Raw genomic sequence first — 15655 nt, 5'->3', positions numbered from 1 at the left:
CATTTCTTTTTAGCACTTAGAAGTAGCAAACCCATGCATGCTACCTTTAAAATAATTATCTAATCCAACCACTCCTAATCTAAAAATCCCAATCCAAGCCACTGGCATCTCTTTGCTAAGATACTGCAGTAGTATCCTAACTGATCTTGCTGCTACCATTCTTGACTTCTGCTATGGGCTGTTATGTGTCTCCCCCAAATTCACTTGTCTAAGTCTCAACCTCTAGTACCTCAGAATGTAACCATATCCGGCGATTAGGTCATTAAAGAGATGATTAAGTTAAAATAAGGCCATTGGGGAAGGACCTTAATCCCATATGACTGGTGTAATTGTAAGAGGGGGATACGAGGGATGCATGCACACAGAGACAAATATGTGAAGAGGCAGCAACCAAGAGGGTGGCAATCTGCAAGCCAAGGAGAGAGGCCTGCAACAGACTCCTCCCTTAGGCCCTCAGAGGAAACCAACCCTACCAGCATCTTGATCTTGGACTCCCAGCCTCCAGAACTGTGACAAAATTAATTTCTGTTTATTTTATTTTATTTTATTTTTTTAGACAGGGTCTCACTTTGTCACCCAGGCTGGAGTGCAGTGGTGTGATCTTAGCTCACTGCAACCTCCACCTCCCAGGTACAATCAATTCTTCCATCTCAGACTCCAGAGTATCTGGGACTATAGGCATGTGCCACCACACCCAGCTAATTTTTGTATTTTTTGGTAGAGAAAGGTTTCACCATGTTGGCCAGGCTGGTCTCGAATTCCTGACCTCAAGTGATTCACCTGCCTTGGCCTCCCAAAATGCTGGGATTATAGGCATGAGCCACTGCGCCTGGATAAATTTATATTCTTTAATCCACCCAGTCTGTGGCATTTTGTTATAGCAGCCCTAGCAAACAATTATACCTCCTTGTTCCTATAGCAGTATGGCTATTTCATTTGTTGTTTTGTTTTGTTTCTGAGACAGAATCTTGCTGTGTTGCAATGGCACAATCAGGCTCACTGCAGCCTTGACCTCCTAGGCTCAAGCGATCCTCCTAACTCAGCCTCCCGAGTAGCTGAGACCACAGGTGTGCACCACCACACCCAGCTAATTTTTCGATTACTTTCTAGAGATAGGGTCTCACTATGTTGCCCAGGCTGCTCTTGAACTCCTGGCCTGAAGCAATCCTCCTGCCTCAGCCTTCCAAAGTTCTGAGATTACAGGTGTGAGCCACCATGCCTGGCCCGCTATGGATATTTTAATTATGGCAAACCAGATTATATCATTATTCATGCTTAAAAACCTCCAGTGACTTCCATGTGGTTGAAATAAAATCAAGCTTCTCTATCAAAGTTGATAAAGTCCTACAAGATTTGGCTTTGGTCTTCCTTTTCATTATGCATTGATCACACTGGCTTTCATTTTATTTCACAAACACACCTAACTCAACCATCCTTCAGGTTTTTTCACTTGCTGCTCCCACTGTCTGGAAATCTTGTTCTGCAAATGTTTGTGGGGCTGGCACATAACTACTACATAATTATGGCACATAATTACTAGACAAAATTATCTTTGTCATTCATTTACCTGATTTTTATCTGTCTCTGCTCACTGGAATGTAAGTTTATTAAGAAAAGGACCCTACAAATATTGTGCCCAGCACCTAGAACATTGCATGGCACATAATATATATGAAATAATGATGTAATCAATCAAGGAATGAAAGATTGATGGATGCATAAATGTATAATTCTGCCTGGTTGAAATGATGGTCAGGTTTTTTGTTGTGTTTTGTTTTGTTTTTGAGACAGGGTCTCACTCTGTCACCCAGGCTAAACATTTTTTAAATGTTTCTTAAAAACCTAACCATTTCTGCTAGGTGCAAACATGGCTCACTGGAGCCTCGACCTCCAGGCTCAACCAATCCTCTTACTTCAGCCTCCCAAGTAGCTGGAACTATAGGCGTGCACCACCACACCTGGCTAACTTTTGCATTTTTTGTAGAGATAGAGTTTTGCCATCCTGCCCAGGCTGTTCTCCAACTCCTGAGCACAGGTGGTCTGCCCATTTCGGCCTCCCAAAGTGCTGGGATTACAGGCATGAGCCACTGTCCCTAGAAGAAATGGCTAGGTTTTTAAAAAACATTAATTCAGCAAACATCAGATTTCTGTGTGACAGCTAACAATTTATGAGGAGATCCAGGAAGTCCCATGGAGAGGTCCACAGGGATTGCATGGAAATGAGGTCTCCTGCCAACAGTAATGTGAGTGGGTTTGGTAGCAGGATCCCCCAGCCACAGTCAGGCCTTCAGATGGCTGTAGCCCAGGCCAATACTTTGACTGAAATCTCATGAGAAACCCTGAAAAAGAACTGTTCAGCTAAGCCACTCCCAAATCTGACCCAAAGAATCCATGCACAGCAATAGATAGCTAATACATTCCCAAGTCTGGAAACAGGTGTCATCTTTGATAACTTCCTCCTACCTCAATTCCAATATCAAAGACATTTAAATATCTCCCAATTTTTTCATTTCTCCCTATCTTTCCCACCACTATTCTAGTCCAAATAACTGTGTTTTTTTTTCTTTTTTCTTTTTTTTTGTTTGAGTCAGGGTCTAACTGTCGCCCAGGCTAGAGTACAATGGTGTGATCTTGGCTCACTGCAGCCTCGACCTCCTGGGCTCAGGTGATCCTCCCACCTTAGCCTCCCAAGTAGCTGGAACTACAGGCACACACCACAACACCCCACTAATTTTTTCTATTTTTTTGAAGAGACAGGATCTCATCATGTCGCCCAGGCTGGTCTGGAGCTCTTGGGCTCAAGCAGTCCTCCCACCTTAGCCCAGAGTTCTGGGATTACAGGCAAGAGCCACCGTGCCTGGCCCAAACTACTGTCACTTCTCACTTAGGCAGGTGCAATAGCCTCTTAACTGATCATCCTGCATCCATTCTGGCCTCTTGTTAATCCATTCTCCATTCACAAAAGGCAAAGATGTTATTTTTCCAACATGAAAATCTCACAAACTCTTCCCTTGCCTAAATAATTGCAATGAATTCAGATAAGTGCCACATTAGCAATAATCCCAGAGAGTACAAGTCCACAGAAAAGGAGCAATTAACTTAGGAAGAGTAGGAACCAGGTCTTCTACTTTTTTTTTTTTTTTTTTTGAGATGGAGTCTCACTCTGTTGCCCAGGCTGGAGTGCAGTGGCGTGATCTTGGCTCACTGCAAGCTCCTCCTCCCAGGTTCATGCCATTCTCCTGCCTCAGCCTCCAGAGTTGCTGGGACTACAAGTGCCCGCCACCACGCCTGGCTAATTTTTTGTATTTTTAGTAGAGGCAGGGTTTCACCGTGTTAGCCAGGATGGTCTCCATCTCTTGACCTCATGATTCGCCCTCCTTGGCCTCCCTAAGTGCTGGGATTACAGGCATGAGCCACCACGCCAGGCCCAAGTCTTCTACTTTTTAAAATTAATAAGTGTTAAATTGATGATACATAAACATGGCACAAAATTCACATGACATTAAAGATACAACAACCTAAAGGACACATTTCTGTGTCCCTACTTCTCCAGTTCTCCCCAGAGGCAACACTTAGGCATGTATCTTTTTGGAGGTATTTTATGTATATTTGTTTATTGACAATTATGAAAAATACTTGAAGTAATAAACTGCCCTTTTCTCTAAAATCTTGACCTTCAGCCTACTTTCAAAGCCACTGCCTATAATCCTTTTTCAGATCATAACCACTCTGCTTTCAAAACCAGGTAAAGGCAATGCAGACATAATTTATCCTTTTTCCTTATTGCTAACAGGAGTTATAATGATAACATCAGACACACTGTCATAAAGTAAACTGCCCTTTTCTTTAAAATCTTAGCCTTCAGCCTACTTTCAAAGTCATCACCTGTAATCCTTTTTCAGATCATAACCACTCTGCTTTCAAAACCAGGTAAGGGCAATGTAGACTTAATTTATCCTTTTTCTAACAGGAGTTATAATAACATCAGACCCACTATCTTTCCACTTGGGCTGCCATAACAAAATGCCATAGACTGGGTGGCTTATAAACAACAAACATTTGGCCCGGTATGGTGGCTCACGCCTGTAATCCCAGCACTTTGGGAGGCCGAGGCGGGCAGATCATGAGGTCAGGAGATGGAGACAATTCTGGCTAACACAGTGAAACCTCATCTCTAAAAAAAAAAAAAAAATTAGCCAGGCGTGGTGGCTGGCGCCTGTAGTCACAGCTACTCGGGACGCTGAGGCAGGAGAGTGGCGTAAACCTGAGAGGCGGAGCTTGCAGTGAGATCGCGCCACTGCACTCCAGCCTGGGCTAGAGTGAGACTCCGTCTCAAAAAAAAAAAAACCAAAAAAAATAAAAAACACATTTATTTTTTATAGGAGGCTAAGTCCAAGATCAAGGTGTGTCTGGTGAAGGCCCCTCTGTGGATCACAGATGGTCGTCCTCTTGCTGTGTCCTCACATGACCGAAGAAGTGAGGGAGCTCTCTGGGAACTCTTTTGTAAAGACACTAATCCCATTCAGAAGGCCTCCACCCTGATGACATAACACTTCCCAAAGCCCTGTACTACAAAAACCATCATATTGGGGATTAGGTTTCAACATACGAATTTTGGGGGAACGCATTTTTTCTATAGCACCTACACATTTTTGTTTAATCTCCAACCCTCTAAATTTTTATCTGTTACTTCAGTGATTGTTGGAAATATATGCTGTTCTCATCCTTCCTAGCTATCTATGTGTAAAGTACATTGTCATCATACCAATATGTCATTTGCTGTGTGTTTTTCTCCTAAAGTTTATCGATGTTTGTTGACTTTTTTTTTTTTTTTTTTCCCAGGAGATTGCCTCTTTCAGGAGCCAGGTTCATGGCTTTTAGTAAAGCTTCTGTTGAACATTAATTATATTCCCTTTATTGTTTGTAATTAGTTTTGGGTTTTTTTCTTTTTTTTTGAGACGGAGTCTCGCTCTGTCGCCCAGGCTGGAGTGCAATGGCGTGATCTCGGCTCACTGCAACCTCTGCCTCCCGGGTTCAAGTGATTCTCCTGCCTTAGCCTCCTGAGGAGCTGGGACTACAGGCGCCCGCCACCACGCCTGGCAAATTTTTTTGTATTTTTTTAGTAGAGATGGGTTTCCACTGTGTTAGCCAGGATGGTCTCCCTCCCAAAGTGCTGGGATTACTGGCTTGAGCCACCGCATCCGGCCCAATTACTTAGTTTTTTTTTTTTTTTGAAACGGAGTCTCGCTCTGTCACCCAGGCTGGAGTGCAGTGGCGCCATCTCGGCTCACTGCAAGCTCCGCCTCCCGGGTTCAGGCCATTCTCCTGCCTCAGCCTCCCGAGTAGCTGGGATTACAGGCGGCTGGCCACCACGCCCGGCTAATTTTTTTCTATTTTTGGTAGAGACGGGGTTTCATGGTGTTAACCAGGATGGTCTCGATCTCCTGACCTCGTGATCCGCCCGCCTCGGCCTCCCAAAGTGCTGGGATTACAGGTGTGAGCCACCACGCCCGGCCAATTACTTAGTTTTTTAAAACCTAAATCCAAGTCATCACATTCAATCCCTATTAAATGTCGTGTTGTTTGTTTCAACACATTTCTCAAGCCTGAATGTATCTTTAAGAGTCTTTGGGCTGGGCACGGTGGCTCCCGCCTGTAATCCCAGCACATTGGGAGGCCCAGGCGGGTGGATCACCTGAGGTCAGGAATTCGAGACCAGCCTGACCAACATGGAGAAACTCCGTCTCTACTGAAAATACAAAATTAGCTGGGTGTGGTGGCAGGTGCCTGTAATCCCAGCTACTCAGGAGGCTGAGGCAAAAGAATCGCTTGAACCTGGGAGGCGGAGGTTGTAGTGAGCTGAGATTGTGCCATTGCACTGCAGCCTGGGCAACAAGAGCGAGACTGTCCCCCCCCCCAAAAAAGTCTTTGATTCTTCCTTTAGTAGGACTGTTCATGTTAAAAAAAATATATTGGATTCCATGGTTACTTATACATTTAATTAATTTCCCATTAATGTATTGAGTGCCTGTATTTGCACATTACTATGGTTTCCTAAAATTTACCCTATCCTTAACACAACTAAAAATTGGAAAAGAAGCCCAGCAATTCCACCTCCTTCCCTACACCAAGGTTCTAGGCAATCAAAATAAATAGAGGGGAGGAGAGAAAAGGGAAGGAGACCAGGAAGTCAAGGGGTTAACCTTAATGGGAAGAGCTTCCCAGGCTAGAGTGCAATGGCGAGATCTTGGTTCACTGCAGCCTTGAACTCCTGGGCTCAAGCCATCCTCCCACCTCAGCCTCCAGAGTAACTAAGACTACAAATGCACGACACCATGTCTGGCTAATTTTTGTATTTTTCTAGAGACAGGATTTCTCCGTGTCACCCAGGCTGGTCTCCAACTCCTGAGCTCAAGCAATCCACCTTCCTCGGCATCCCTAAGTGCTGGGATTACAGGTGTGAGCCACTACACCCAGCCTCTGGTGTCATCTTATGGACCCTGCATGTATGTGTGAAATCGTGTGTGTGCGCACATGTGTATGCTTATCTCAATAACAGTGTTTTTGTACAGCTAATGGACTATGTTTAAAGTTTTCCAGATGTTGGAGACAGAAATGAGTTACCATAAAGCTAAAGAAGCTTAAATTTCATTTCCCAAGGCCCTATGCCAGGCACTAGCATTTTTTATTTGCATTTTTACATTCTTTTTTTTTTTAAGTGGATCCGCTCAATTCCAAGATCCATCCCTTGGAGAGGTTACATTTTATTGTAAACCTTTAGATTATATCTAGAGGAGAAAGAATAAATGAGAGGCAGAGTATGAAAGCAATATTAGTTCATACTGGCTGGGGAAAATCCTGCATCGGTGAAAATATTTTGAGCAGCCAGGTATGGTGGCCGATGCCTATAATCCCAGCACTTTAGGAGGCTGAGGTGGGCAGATCACTTGAGATCAGGTGTTCGAGACCAGCCTGGGCTACATGCTTAAACCTCGTCTCTATTAAAAATACAAAAAATTAGCTTGGCCTGGTGGCGGGCGCCTGTGTCCCAGCTACTCAGGAGGCTGAAGTGGGAGGATCCCTTGAGCCCAGGAGTTTGAAGCTCCAGTGAGTTGTGATCACACCACTGCACTGCAGCCTGGGCAACAGAGCAAGACTCTGTCTCAAAAACAAAAAAAAATTTTTTGAGCCAAGTAGATTTGGGATGGAGGTAATTTGAAAGTGCATAGGTTTCTGGATTAGACAACTTACAAATATCTAACAGATTGGACGCAAAGAAAACATTAAATCAGAGAGCTTTTCATACTAATGTTACAACTAGCTCTTCCCCTTAATAGACAGGCAGCATTGTTCAACTTCGATTTTAATAATTGGAGTATTGTGGCTGGAACTAACATTGTCACCTACGTTGTTTCTTCTTAAATTTTTTTTTTTTTTTTTTTGAGACAGAGTCTCACTCTGTTGCCCAGGCTGGAGTGCAGTGGTGTGATCTCAGCTCACTGCAACCTCCGCCCCCCAGGTTCAAGCGATTCTCCTGCCTCAGCCTCCCGAGTAGCCGGGATTACAGCTGCCTGCCACTGAGCCCGGCTAATTTTTGCATTTTTAGTAGAGACGAGGTTTCACCACCTTGGCCAGGCTGGTCTTGAACTCCTGACCTCGTGATCCACCCGCCTCGGTCTCTCAAAGTGCTGAGATTACAGATATAAGCCACGGTGCCCGGCCTTTAAATTTATTTATTTTTTATTATTTTTTTGAGACAGAGTCTAGCTCTGTTGCTCAGGCTGGAGTGCAGTGGAACAGTCTCAGCTCACTGTAACCTCTGCCTCCCAGGTTCCAGTGATTCTCATGCCTCAGCCTCCCAAGTAGCTGGAATTACAGGCATGTGCTACCATGCCTGGCTAATTTTTGTATTTTTAGTGGAGACAGGATTTCACTATGTTGGCCAGGCTGGTCTTGAACTCCTGGCCTTAAGTTATCCACCTACCTTGGCTTCCCAAAGTGTTGGGATTGCAGGTGTGAGTCACAGCACCCAGCCTGTTTCTTATCTTATTTTGTTTTTATTTTTATTAATGTTATTATTATTATTTTTTGAGACGGAGTCTCGCTCTGTCACCCAGGCTGGAGTGGCACAATCTCAGCTCACTGTAACCTCTGCCTCCCGGGTTCAAGCGATTCTCCTGCCTCAGCCTTTCAAGTAGCTGGGATTACAGGCATGCACCACCACGCTTGGCTAATTTTTGTATTTTTGGTAGAGATGGGTTTTCACCTTATTGGCCAGGCTGGTCTCGAACTCTCTACTTCAGGTGATTGGCCCACCTGGCAATGGCTCACACCTGTAATCCCAGCAATTTGGGAGGCTGTTTCTTATTTTATTAGTCAAGTGTAGACACTAAATAACTTAGGTTATGTCACAGCTACAACACAGATATCCTGTTTTTCATGCTCTGTTAGTTCTACTCCCTCTAATTAGAAACCATTCCCCTTTGGTGCACTAGAATTAGAGCAGGGAGCCGAGCACAAGCTGTACTGCTACAGATGTCAATAGCAACTGCTCTAGTTCTGGGTGAAATACGTCTTCTAATTATGCTTTTGATACTAGAGTAGAATTGAATGATGCAAAAGATTAGTTTGGAACTGCAGAGTTACAAGAGTTGATTCAGAAGAAACGAGCGCTTGTGTGTGTGGTGACTGAGCTGTGAGAGGACCTAGCATCCCACTTGTAACTCTTCAGTTCGAAACTAATCTTGGTCTCAGGGGTTCTACAGCAGGAATTAGTAGGCATGAATCTATTGTGTTGACACTTCCATCACTTAAGTCTTCATTGTGGCTTCCAGTAAAACAGAAATAATAATGGACCCTAAAAATCAAAGCAACTGTTTTGATGTGAGTTAATCTAGTGATATTAAAACAGATTCCTGTGTATGGCTAAACGTTGGTACTAATGAGGTCAAAGTGTGGTCTCCACATTTTCTACAATGGTAGACCCATTGTCTCCATGCTGAAAGCAACTGGTTCTGTAGCTTTGAGCTGTCCCACAATTATAAGCCACTAATGCCAGCGACATCAGGTGAATGTCTGTTGATGGCTTAATACCTCTCACCTTTATTAGAGATTTTTAGTTGAGCTAAATTAAATGCCCAACTGGCTATGAGACTCTTCCAGATAGAAGGCTGGAAACCTCATGATCTGATCTGAATAAGGTTCGTGTATTCCCACAACCCAGAAGACCTCTCCTCTAATTCCCTCTCCCTTTTCTCACTCCTAGGATAGAGGCACTCTCCATTCCCGATTGTTCCAAGGCTCAAGTGGTCATAAATGATTGGGAAGAAGGGAGAAAAACTCAGGTGGCAAAGGACATGGACGAAAACCCATGGCGACATGGAAAGAAAACCCTGTGATGTATAGAGGAAGAGCACAGGAGAGCTTATTGGGGAGAATGGAACTCCTCTGTATCCTGATTGCAGTGATGGCCACGCATGGCTGTAAGTGGGTTGAAATGGATAGAAGGTACACCCCTCTCTCCAGTCAATTTTTACTGTAGGGTCTTTTTTTTTTTTTTTTTGAGATGGACTCTGTCGCCCAGTCGCCCAGGCTGGAGTGCAGTGGTGCTATCTTGACTCACTGTAACCTCTGCCTCCCGGGTTCAAGTGATTCTCCTGCTTCAGCCTCCCGAGTAGCTGGGATTACAGGTACACACCACCATGCCCAGTTAATTTTTCTATTTTTAGTAGAGACGAGGTTTCGCCATGTTGGCCAGGCTGGTCTTGAACTCCTGACCTCAAGTGATCCGCCTGCCTCGGCCTCCCAAAGTGCTGGGATTACAGGCATGAGCCACCACGCCTGGCCTGGGTCATTTAAAAATAAAAATAAAACCAGAAAAACAGAAAATAAAGTATAAAACAGTGCAATAGGGGCCATGCCTCCCATCTTTTCTAATAAGAGAAATGTGACGAGGATGTAGGCTTCAAGTGAGTAACTTGTTACATGTAGTGCAGGTTACAAAAGGCCCAGCAGATTTATCCTTTTTTATTTCTAGCGGAATGTTTGGTGCATACTCTGATCTAAGAGTTCATATTGTGAATGTTTTTTCTTTGTTTTATTTTCTAATAGCAAAAGATGTCTTTTTGGAAGCAAGATGTTGCTAACCTTTTTTTTAGGTTGGTGTTATGCCAGAATATTTTATTTTATAGAATGTTTTATTAAATATTAAATGACTGTACAACACCGGGCACAGTAGCTCATGCCTATAATTCCGGCACTTTGGGAGGCCAAGACAGGAGGACTGCTTGAGACCAGGAGTTTCAGACCAGCCTGGGCAACATAGCAAGACTCTGTCTCTAGAAAAAAAAAATGAAAACAAAAACCCCACTATACAATTCTTAGTACATTAGTCTTATTCACTTTCCCACAGAGATCTAGTCAAGTAAACCATAAGGTTAATAAAAGTCCATTTTTTCCTTTTTTTCTTTTGGCTTACTTAACACATATTTTATTTATTGGAAAAGGCATTGACACTTAGCTCAGATTCTTAACCTTGCCATCCATATCTAAGTAAGCTATTTTTTTTTTTATTTTATTTTGGGTGGAGTCTTGCTCTGTCGCCCAGGCTGCAATCTCTGCCTCTCAGGTTCAAGCAATTCTCGTGCCTCAGCCTCCCAAGTAGCTAGGATCACCGGCATGCACCACCACACACAGCTAATGTTTTTTTAAAATTTTTTTTTATTTTTAGTAGAGACGGGCTTTCACCATGTTGACTAAGCTAGTCTTGAACTCATGACCTCAGGTGATCCACCTGCCTCAGCCTCGCTAAGTCTAAGTATGCTATTTTAGAAATCTGGTTGTATAATCTTGGGTAGTTTCTACTTCTAACACTGATGTTGAGCAAACCCAGTATTCAGGATCTACTTGGTACAAGTTAATTTTTTTTTTTTTTTTTTTTTTAGACGGAGTCTCACTCTGTCGCCAGGCTAGAGTGCAGCCATGCTATCTCGGCTCACTGCAATCTCCGCCTCCCAGGTTCAAGCGATTCCCTTGCCGCAGTCTCCCGAGTAGCTGGGACTACAGGTGCGTACCACCACGCCCAGCTAATTTTTTGTATTTTAGTAGAACAGCTTTTAACCATGTTGGCCAGGATGGTCTGGATCTCCTGACCTCGTGATCTGCCCGCCTCGGCCTCCCAAAGTGCTGGGATTAAAGGCATGGGCCAATGCACCCAGCCCAAGTTAATATTATTGATCAACCACCTTCCTTAGCCCAGGAACTACGTCTTTTAGTCCATTTGTTCTTTCTGTGAATTAGCTTCCCTCCAGACTTGCCACATTTGACTTGTTCGCTTTCTTTGTTCCTATCTTCTCAAATGAGATGGCCTATATTACTTATTTAATTTATTTATTTCGAGACAGAGTCTTGCTTTGTTGCCCAGGCTGGAGTGCAATGATGCAATCTCAACTCACTATGACCTCTGCCTCCTGGGTTCAAGCAATTCTCCTGCGTCAGCCTCCCAAGTAACTGTGATTACAGGCGCCCGCCACCATGCCCAGCTAATTTTTTGTTTTTTTTTTTTTAGTAGAGATGGGGTTTCACCATGTTGGCCAGGTTGCTCTCGAACTCCTGACCTCAGGTGATCCACCCGCATCGGCTTCCCAAAGTGCTGGGATTACAGGCATGAGCCACTGTGCCCCGCCTGCTTATTTTTATTAAGTTACAAGTTCTTCCATCTTCTTTGTCATCATCCTTATCTGGGTGGGTCACAATTCATATTTTGCTCTTGATAACACACATTTTTTTTTTCTTGGTAGAAATAGGTCTTGTCTTGAACTCCTGACCTCAAGCAATCCTCTTGCCTTGGCTTCCTAAAGTGCTGGAATTACAGGTGTAAGCCACCGTGCCTGGGGTATTTTTAATATGATGTAACAGTTCAGAAAAATGTCATCTCCCCTTCTTTCACATGTCATGTATAAGTCCTTGCAATCCATTACCCAGATTTACTCTGTATTCCCAATTTTGAGAAATCATAAATGCATCATCTATCTCAAATAGTGAGTTATCTATCTCAAATAGTGGGCTTTTCCTCAAAATGAGTTCTTTTTCAGTGCAGCTTTTATCTTATTAAATTACCTGTCTAAAAGTGACTGCAAAGAAATATAAAGGATCCACTGGTAATTTCTTTTTATTAAAAAAGAATACTTTTTATATTTCCTTTTTAAATAGCTTTCAACCAGAATTGTCTAGGAGAGGCAAAGATATAACCTGTTCATCTGGTACCACTATCACCCACAGAATATGATATGAGTTCTGAGCTTTTCCAATTAGCTTGTACTTTTGCTCTTTTATTTATTTATTTAATTTTATTTAATTAATTAATTTTTTTGAGTCAGAGTCTTGGTCTCTCACCCAGGCTGGAGTGCAGTGGCATGATTGTGGCTCACTGCAACCTCTGCCTCCCGGGCTCAAGTGATTCTCATGTCTCAGCCTCCCCAGTAGCTGGGACTACAGGCATGCACCACCAAGTCCGGCTAATTTTTGTATTTTTAGTAAAGATAGGGTCTTGCTGTATTGCCCAGGCTAGTCTCAAACTCCTGACTTCAAGTGATCCACCCACCATGGACTCCCAAAGTGTCAATTGCAGGCGTGAGCCACTGTGCCCAGCAAGAATTTGTCTAATATTGTTCTCATGATAGACTGGGCTTAGGGGTTTGGGGAGGATGATCACAGAGGTAAAGTGCCATTCTCAGCACAGCATGCCAAGGGTACATTTTTAATACTGACCTTGATCACCTGGCTGAGGGGTATTTGTCAGATTGCGCCGCTGTAAATTCTTTTTTTTTTTGAGACAGGGGTCTTGCTCTGTTGCCCAAGCTGGAGGGCAATGGCGCGATCACAGTTCACTGCAATCTCAATCTCCTGAACTCAAGCAATCCTTCCATTTCAGCTTCCCCAGGCTGGTCTTGCACTTCTGGCCTCAAGCAATCCTCCCTCCTTGAGGTATACTGAGCCAGCTTAAGGGTACAACTAGGAAAAATCCAAGGCACAGATGCATCTGGCTGCTTTTTTCAAAGAGGTTCGCAGGAAGTTCAGTATTTATACATTTTTCTTAAATCAAGGGGGTGGCAGTGAGGCAAATAGTTACCTACTTGTGACACTTTAGTTGGTGCTCAGTAAATCTACAGTTTACATAAGATAAGGTGAACCTTTGAAGAAAAGGGGCATGAGGCTGGGCACGGTGGCTTACGCCTGTAATCCTAGCACTTTGGGAGGTTGAGGTGGATGGGTCATTTGAAGACAGGAGTTTGAGACCAGCCTGGCCAACATGGTGAAATCCCGTCTCTACTAAAAATACAAAAATTAGCCGAATATGGTGGAAGGCGTCTGTAATCCCAGCTACTTGGGAAGCTGAGGCAGGAGAATCACTTGAAGCCAGGAGGCAGAGGTTGCAGTGAGCTGAGATTGCACCACTGCACTCCAGCCTAGGCAACAGAGTGAAACTCCATCTCAAAAAAAAAAAAAAAAAAAAAAGTGGACCTGAAGCTACATCTTTCTACTACTAAAAACCTAACACGAGCAATTTAGTTTCAGCAAACAACACCATCTGTCTCTCAGTTGGCTCCTCTGCCCCTTTGAAATACTCTTATAGAAGCAGATTTTGTTTTGTTTTGTTTTTTAGTACTTCCTTACTTTCTTAACCTATACAGTTTTGTTTATTTGTTTGTTTAAAGATAGGGTCTGGCTCTGTTACCCAGTCTGTAGTGCAGTGGCATAATCACAGCTCACTGCAAACATGACCTCATGGGCTCAAGTGATCCTCCCACTTCAGCCTCCAGAGTAGCTGGGACTACAGGCATGCACCACCATACCCAGCTGATATTTTGTTGTATTTATTTTTCATAGAGACAGGGTTTTGCTCTGTTGCCCAGGCTGGTCTTGAACTCCTGGCCTCAGGTGACCCTTCTATCCCCACCTTCCAAAGTGCTGGAATTACAGGCATGAGCCACTGTACCCGGCCATCACGTCAGCCACTTCTTTAAAGAGACTCGCACTTTTGTAAGCCCAAAATAGCTGTTTTTTTTTTTCTTTTCTGAGACAGAGTCTTGCTCTGTTGCCCATGCTGGAGTGGCGCGATCTCAACTCACTGAAACCTCTGCCTCCCAGGTTCAAGTGATTCTCCTGCCTCAGCCTCCTGAGTAGCTGGGATTACAGGCATACACCACCAGCCTGGGCTTATTTTTGTATTTTTAGTAGAGATAGGATCTGACCATATTGACCAGGCTGGTCTCAAGCTCCTGGCCTCAAGCAATCCACCCGCCTCAGACTCCCAAAGTGCTGGGATTACAGGCTGAGCCATCACGCCCAGTCTCAAAATAGCTCCTTAATGAGCCACTCCAAACGTTAAAACTGTTGTACAGTATCTAGGGGTTTCCCAAAATAAAAGGTAGAAAAATGTTTAATACATGACATAACTGGCCGGGCTTGGTGGCTTATGCCTGTAATCTCAACTCTTTGGGAGGCTGAGGCGGGTGGATCACTTGAGGTCAGGAGTTCAAGACCAGCCTGGCCAATATGGTGAAACCTTGTCTCTACTAAAAATACAAAAAAATTCGCTGGGTGTATTGGCATGTGCCTGTAGTTCCAGCTACTCGGGAGTCTGAGGCATGAGAATGGCTTGAACCGGGGAGGCAGAGGTTGCAGTGAGCAGAGATCACACCACTGCACTCCAGCCTGGGCAACGGAGGGAGACTCTGTCTCAAAAATATACACACACACACACACACAAAATAATTATTTGCATTTTCATAAAGATCAAAATCAGAGAAGTACAAATAGCTGACTACAAAATAGCATATATATGTTCTGATACATATAAAAATACATTTAATCATATTCATAGAAATAAATTGTGTTATGTACATCAACCCAAACATGATTCTCTATTTCTGTAATAGAGGTAGTTTTTACAAAAAGCGTGTATTTCTTTCTTTCTTTCTTTTTTTTTTTTTTTTTGAGATGGAGTCTTGCTCTATTGTCAGGCTGGAGTGCAGTGGCACCATCTCAGTTCACTGCAACCTCCACCTTCTGAATTCAAGTGATTCTCCTGCCTCAGCCTCCCGAGTAGCTGGGATTTCAGGCATGCAACACTATGCCCAGCTAATTTTTGTGTTTTTTTAGTAGAGACAAGGTTTTACCATATTGGCAAGGCTGGTCTTGAAGTGATCCACCTTACCTCAAGTGATCCACCAGCCTCAGCCTCCCAAAGTGCTGGGATTACAGGTATGAGCCATTGTGCCCCGCCAACACATTACTTTTGAAGTCAGGAACAATTATAAAGGAATTAAATAAACATACAAGGTCAAAACACAGTTTTGTAAAATGTAGCATTTTGCTAAAAAGTAAAACAAGGAAAGCAATCATAGATGAACTAGGATTTGAGGTTTGTTTGGGGAGTAAGGTCCAACTAATGCTAAAAGTGGTAACTTAAAGGGTTACCCAGAAAGAATTTTTTTTTCTGGAAAAAGGAAGTAATTTCACTTTAATATTAAGGGCTTGGATGCTAATAACTATTTTATGAATATTACTTCCCTACTATAGAGTTTGGGTAAACTGTCAAGAGGTGGGGGCAATCTCTGGAATTTAGAAATAAAGGGGGGGGCTGTTATAGTGA

At 43.4% G+C, this 15655-nt stretch overlaps 1 protein-coding gene across 9 annotated transcripts in view; it reads left to right on the top strand.

Annotated features, from left to right (window-relative positions):
- The window catches only part of CUL2 (cullin 2), a 123895-nt gene that overhangs the window by 16349 nt on the left and 91891 nt on the right, over positions 1 to 15655 (top strand). For 3 of the 9 annotated variants that reach the window (XM_054435162.2, XM_054435159.2, XM_054435163.2), the window contains 3 exons: positions 6365 to 6457; positions 9266 to 9482; positions 10944 to 11064. In XM_054435162.2, the coding sequence (XP_054291137.1) occupies positions 9371 to 9482; positions 10944 to 11064 (233 nt within the window). In that variant the 5' untranslated portion in view covers positions 6365 to 6457; positions 9266 to 9370. Of the gene's footprint in view, positions 1 to 4387; positions 4477 to 6364; positions 6507 to 9265; positions 9483 to 10943; positions 11065 to 15655 lie in introns of those variants that run through there. The other 6 variants (XM_054435166.2, XM_054435164.2, XM_054435158.2 and 3 more) reach the window with 4 other exon arrangements.

Source organism: Pongo pygmaeus, chromosome 8 (assembly GCF_028885625.2).
Source record: "Pongo pygmaeus isolate AG05252 chromosome 8, NHGRI_mPonPyg2-v2.0_pri, whole genome shotgun sequence".
Taxonomy (NCBI): Eukaryota; Metazoa; Chordata; class Mammalia; order Primates; family Hominidae; genus Pongo; species Pongo pygmaeus.
The sequence above is the reverse complement of the archived record's forward strand: the minus strand, read 5'-3'. Positions and strand labels throughout refer to the sequence as shown.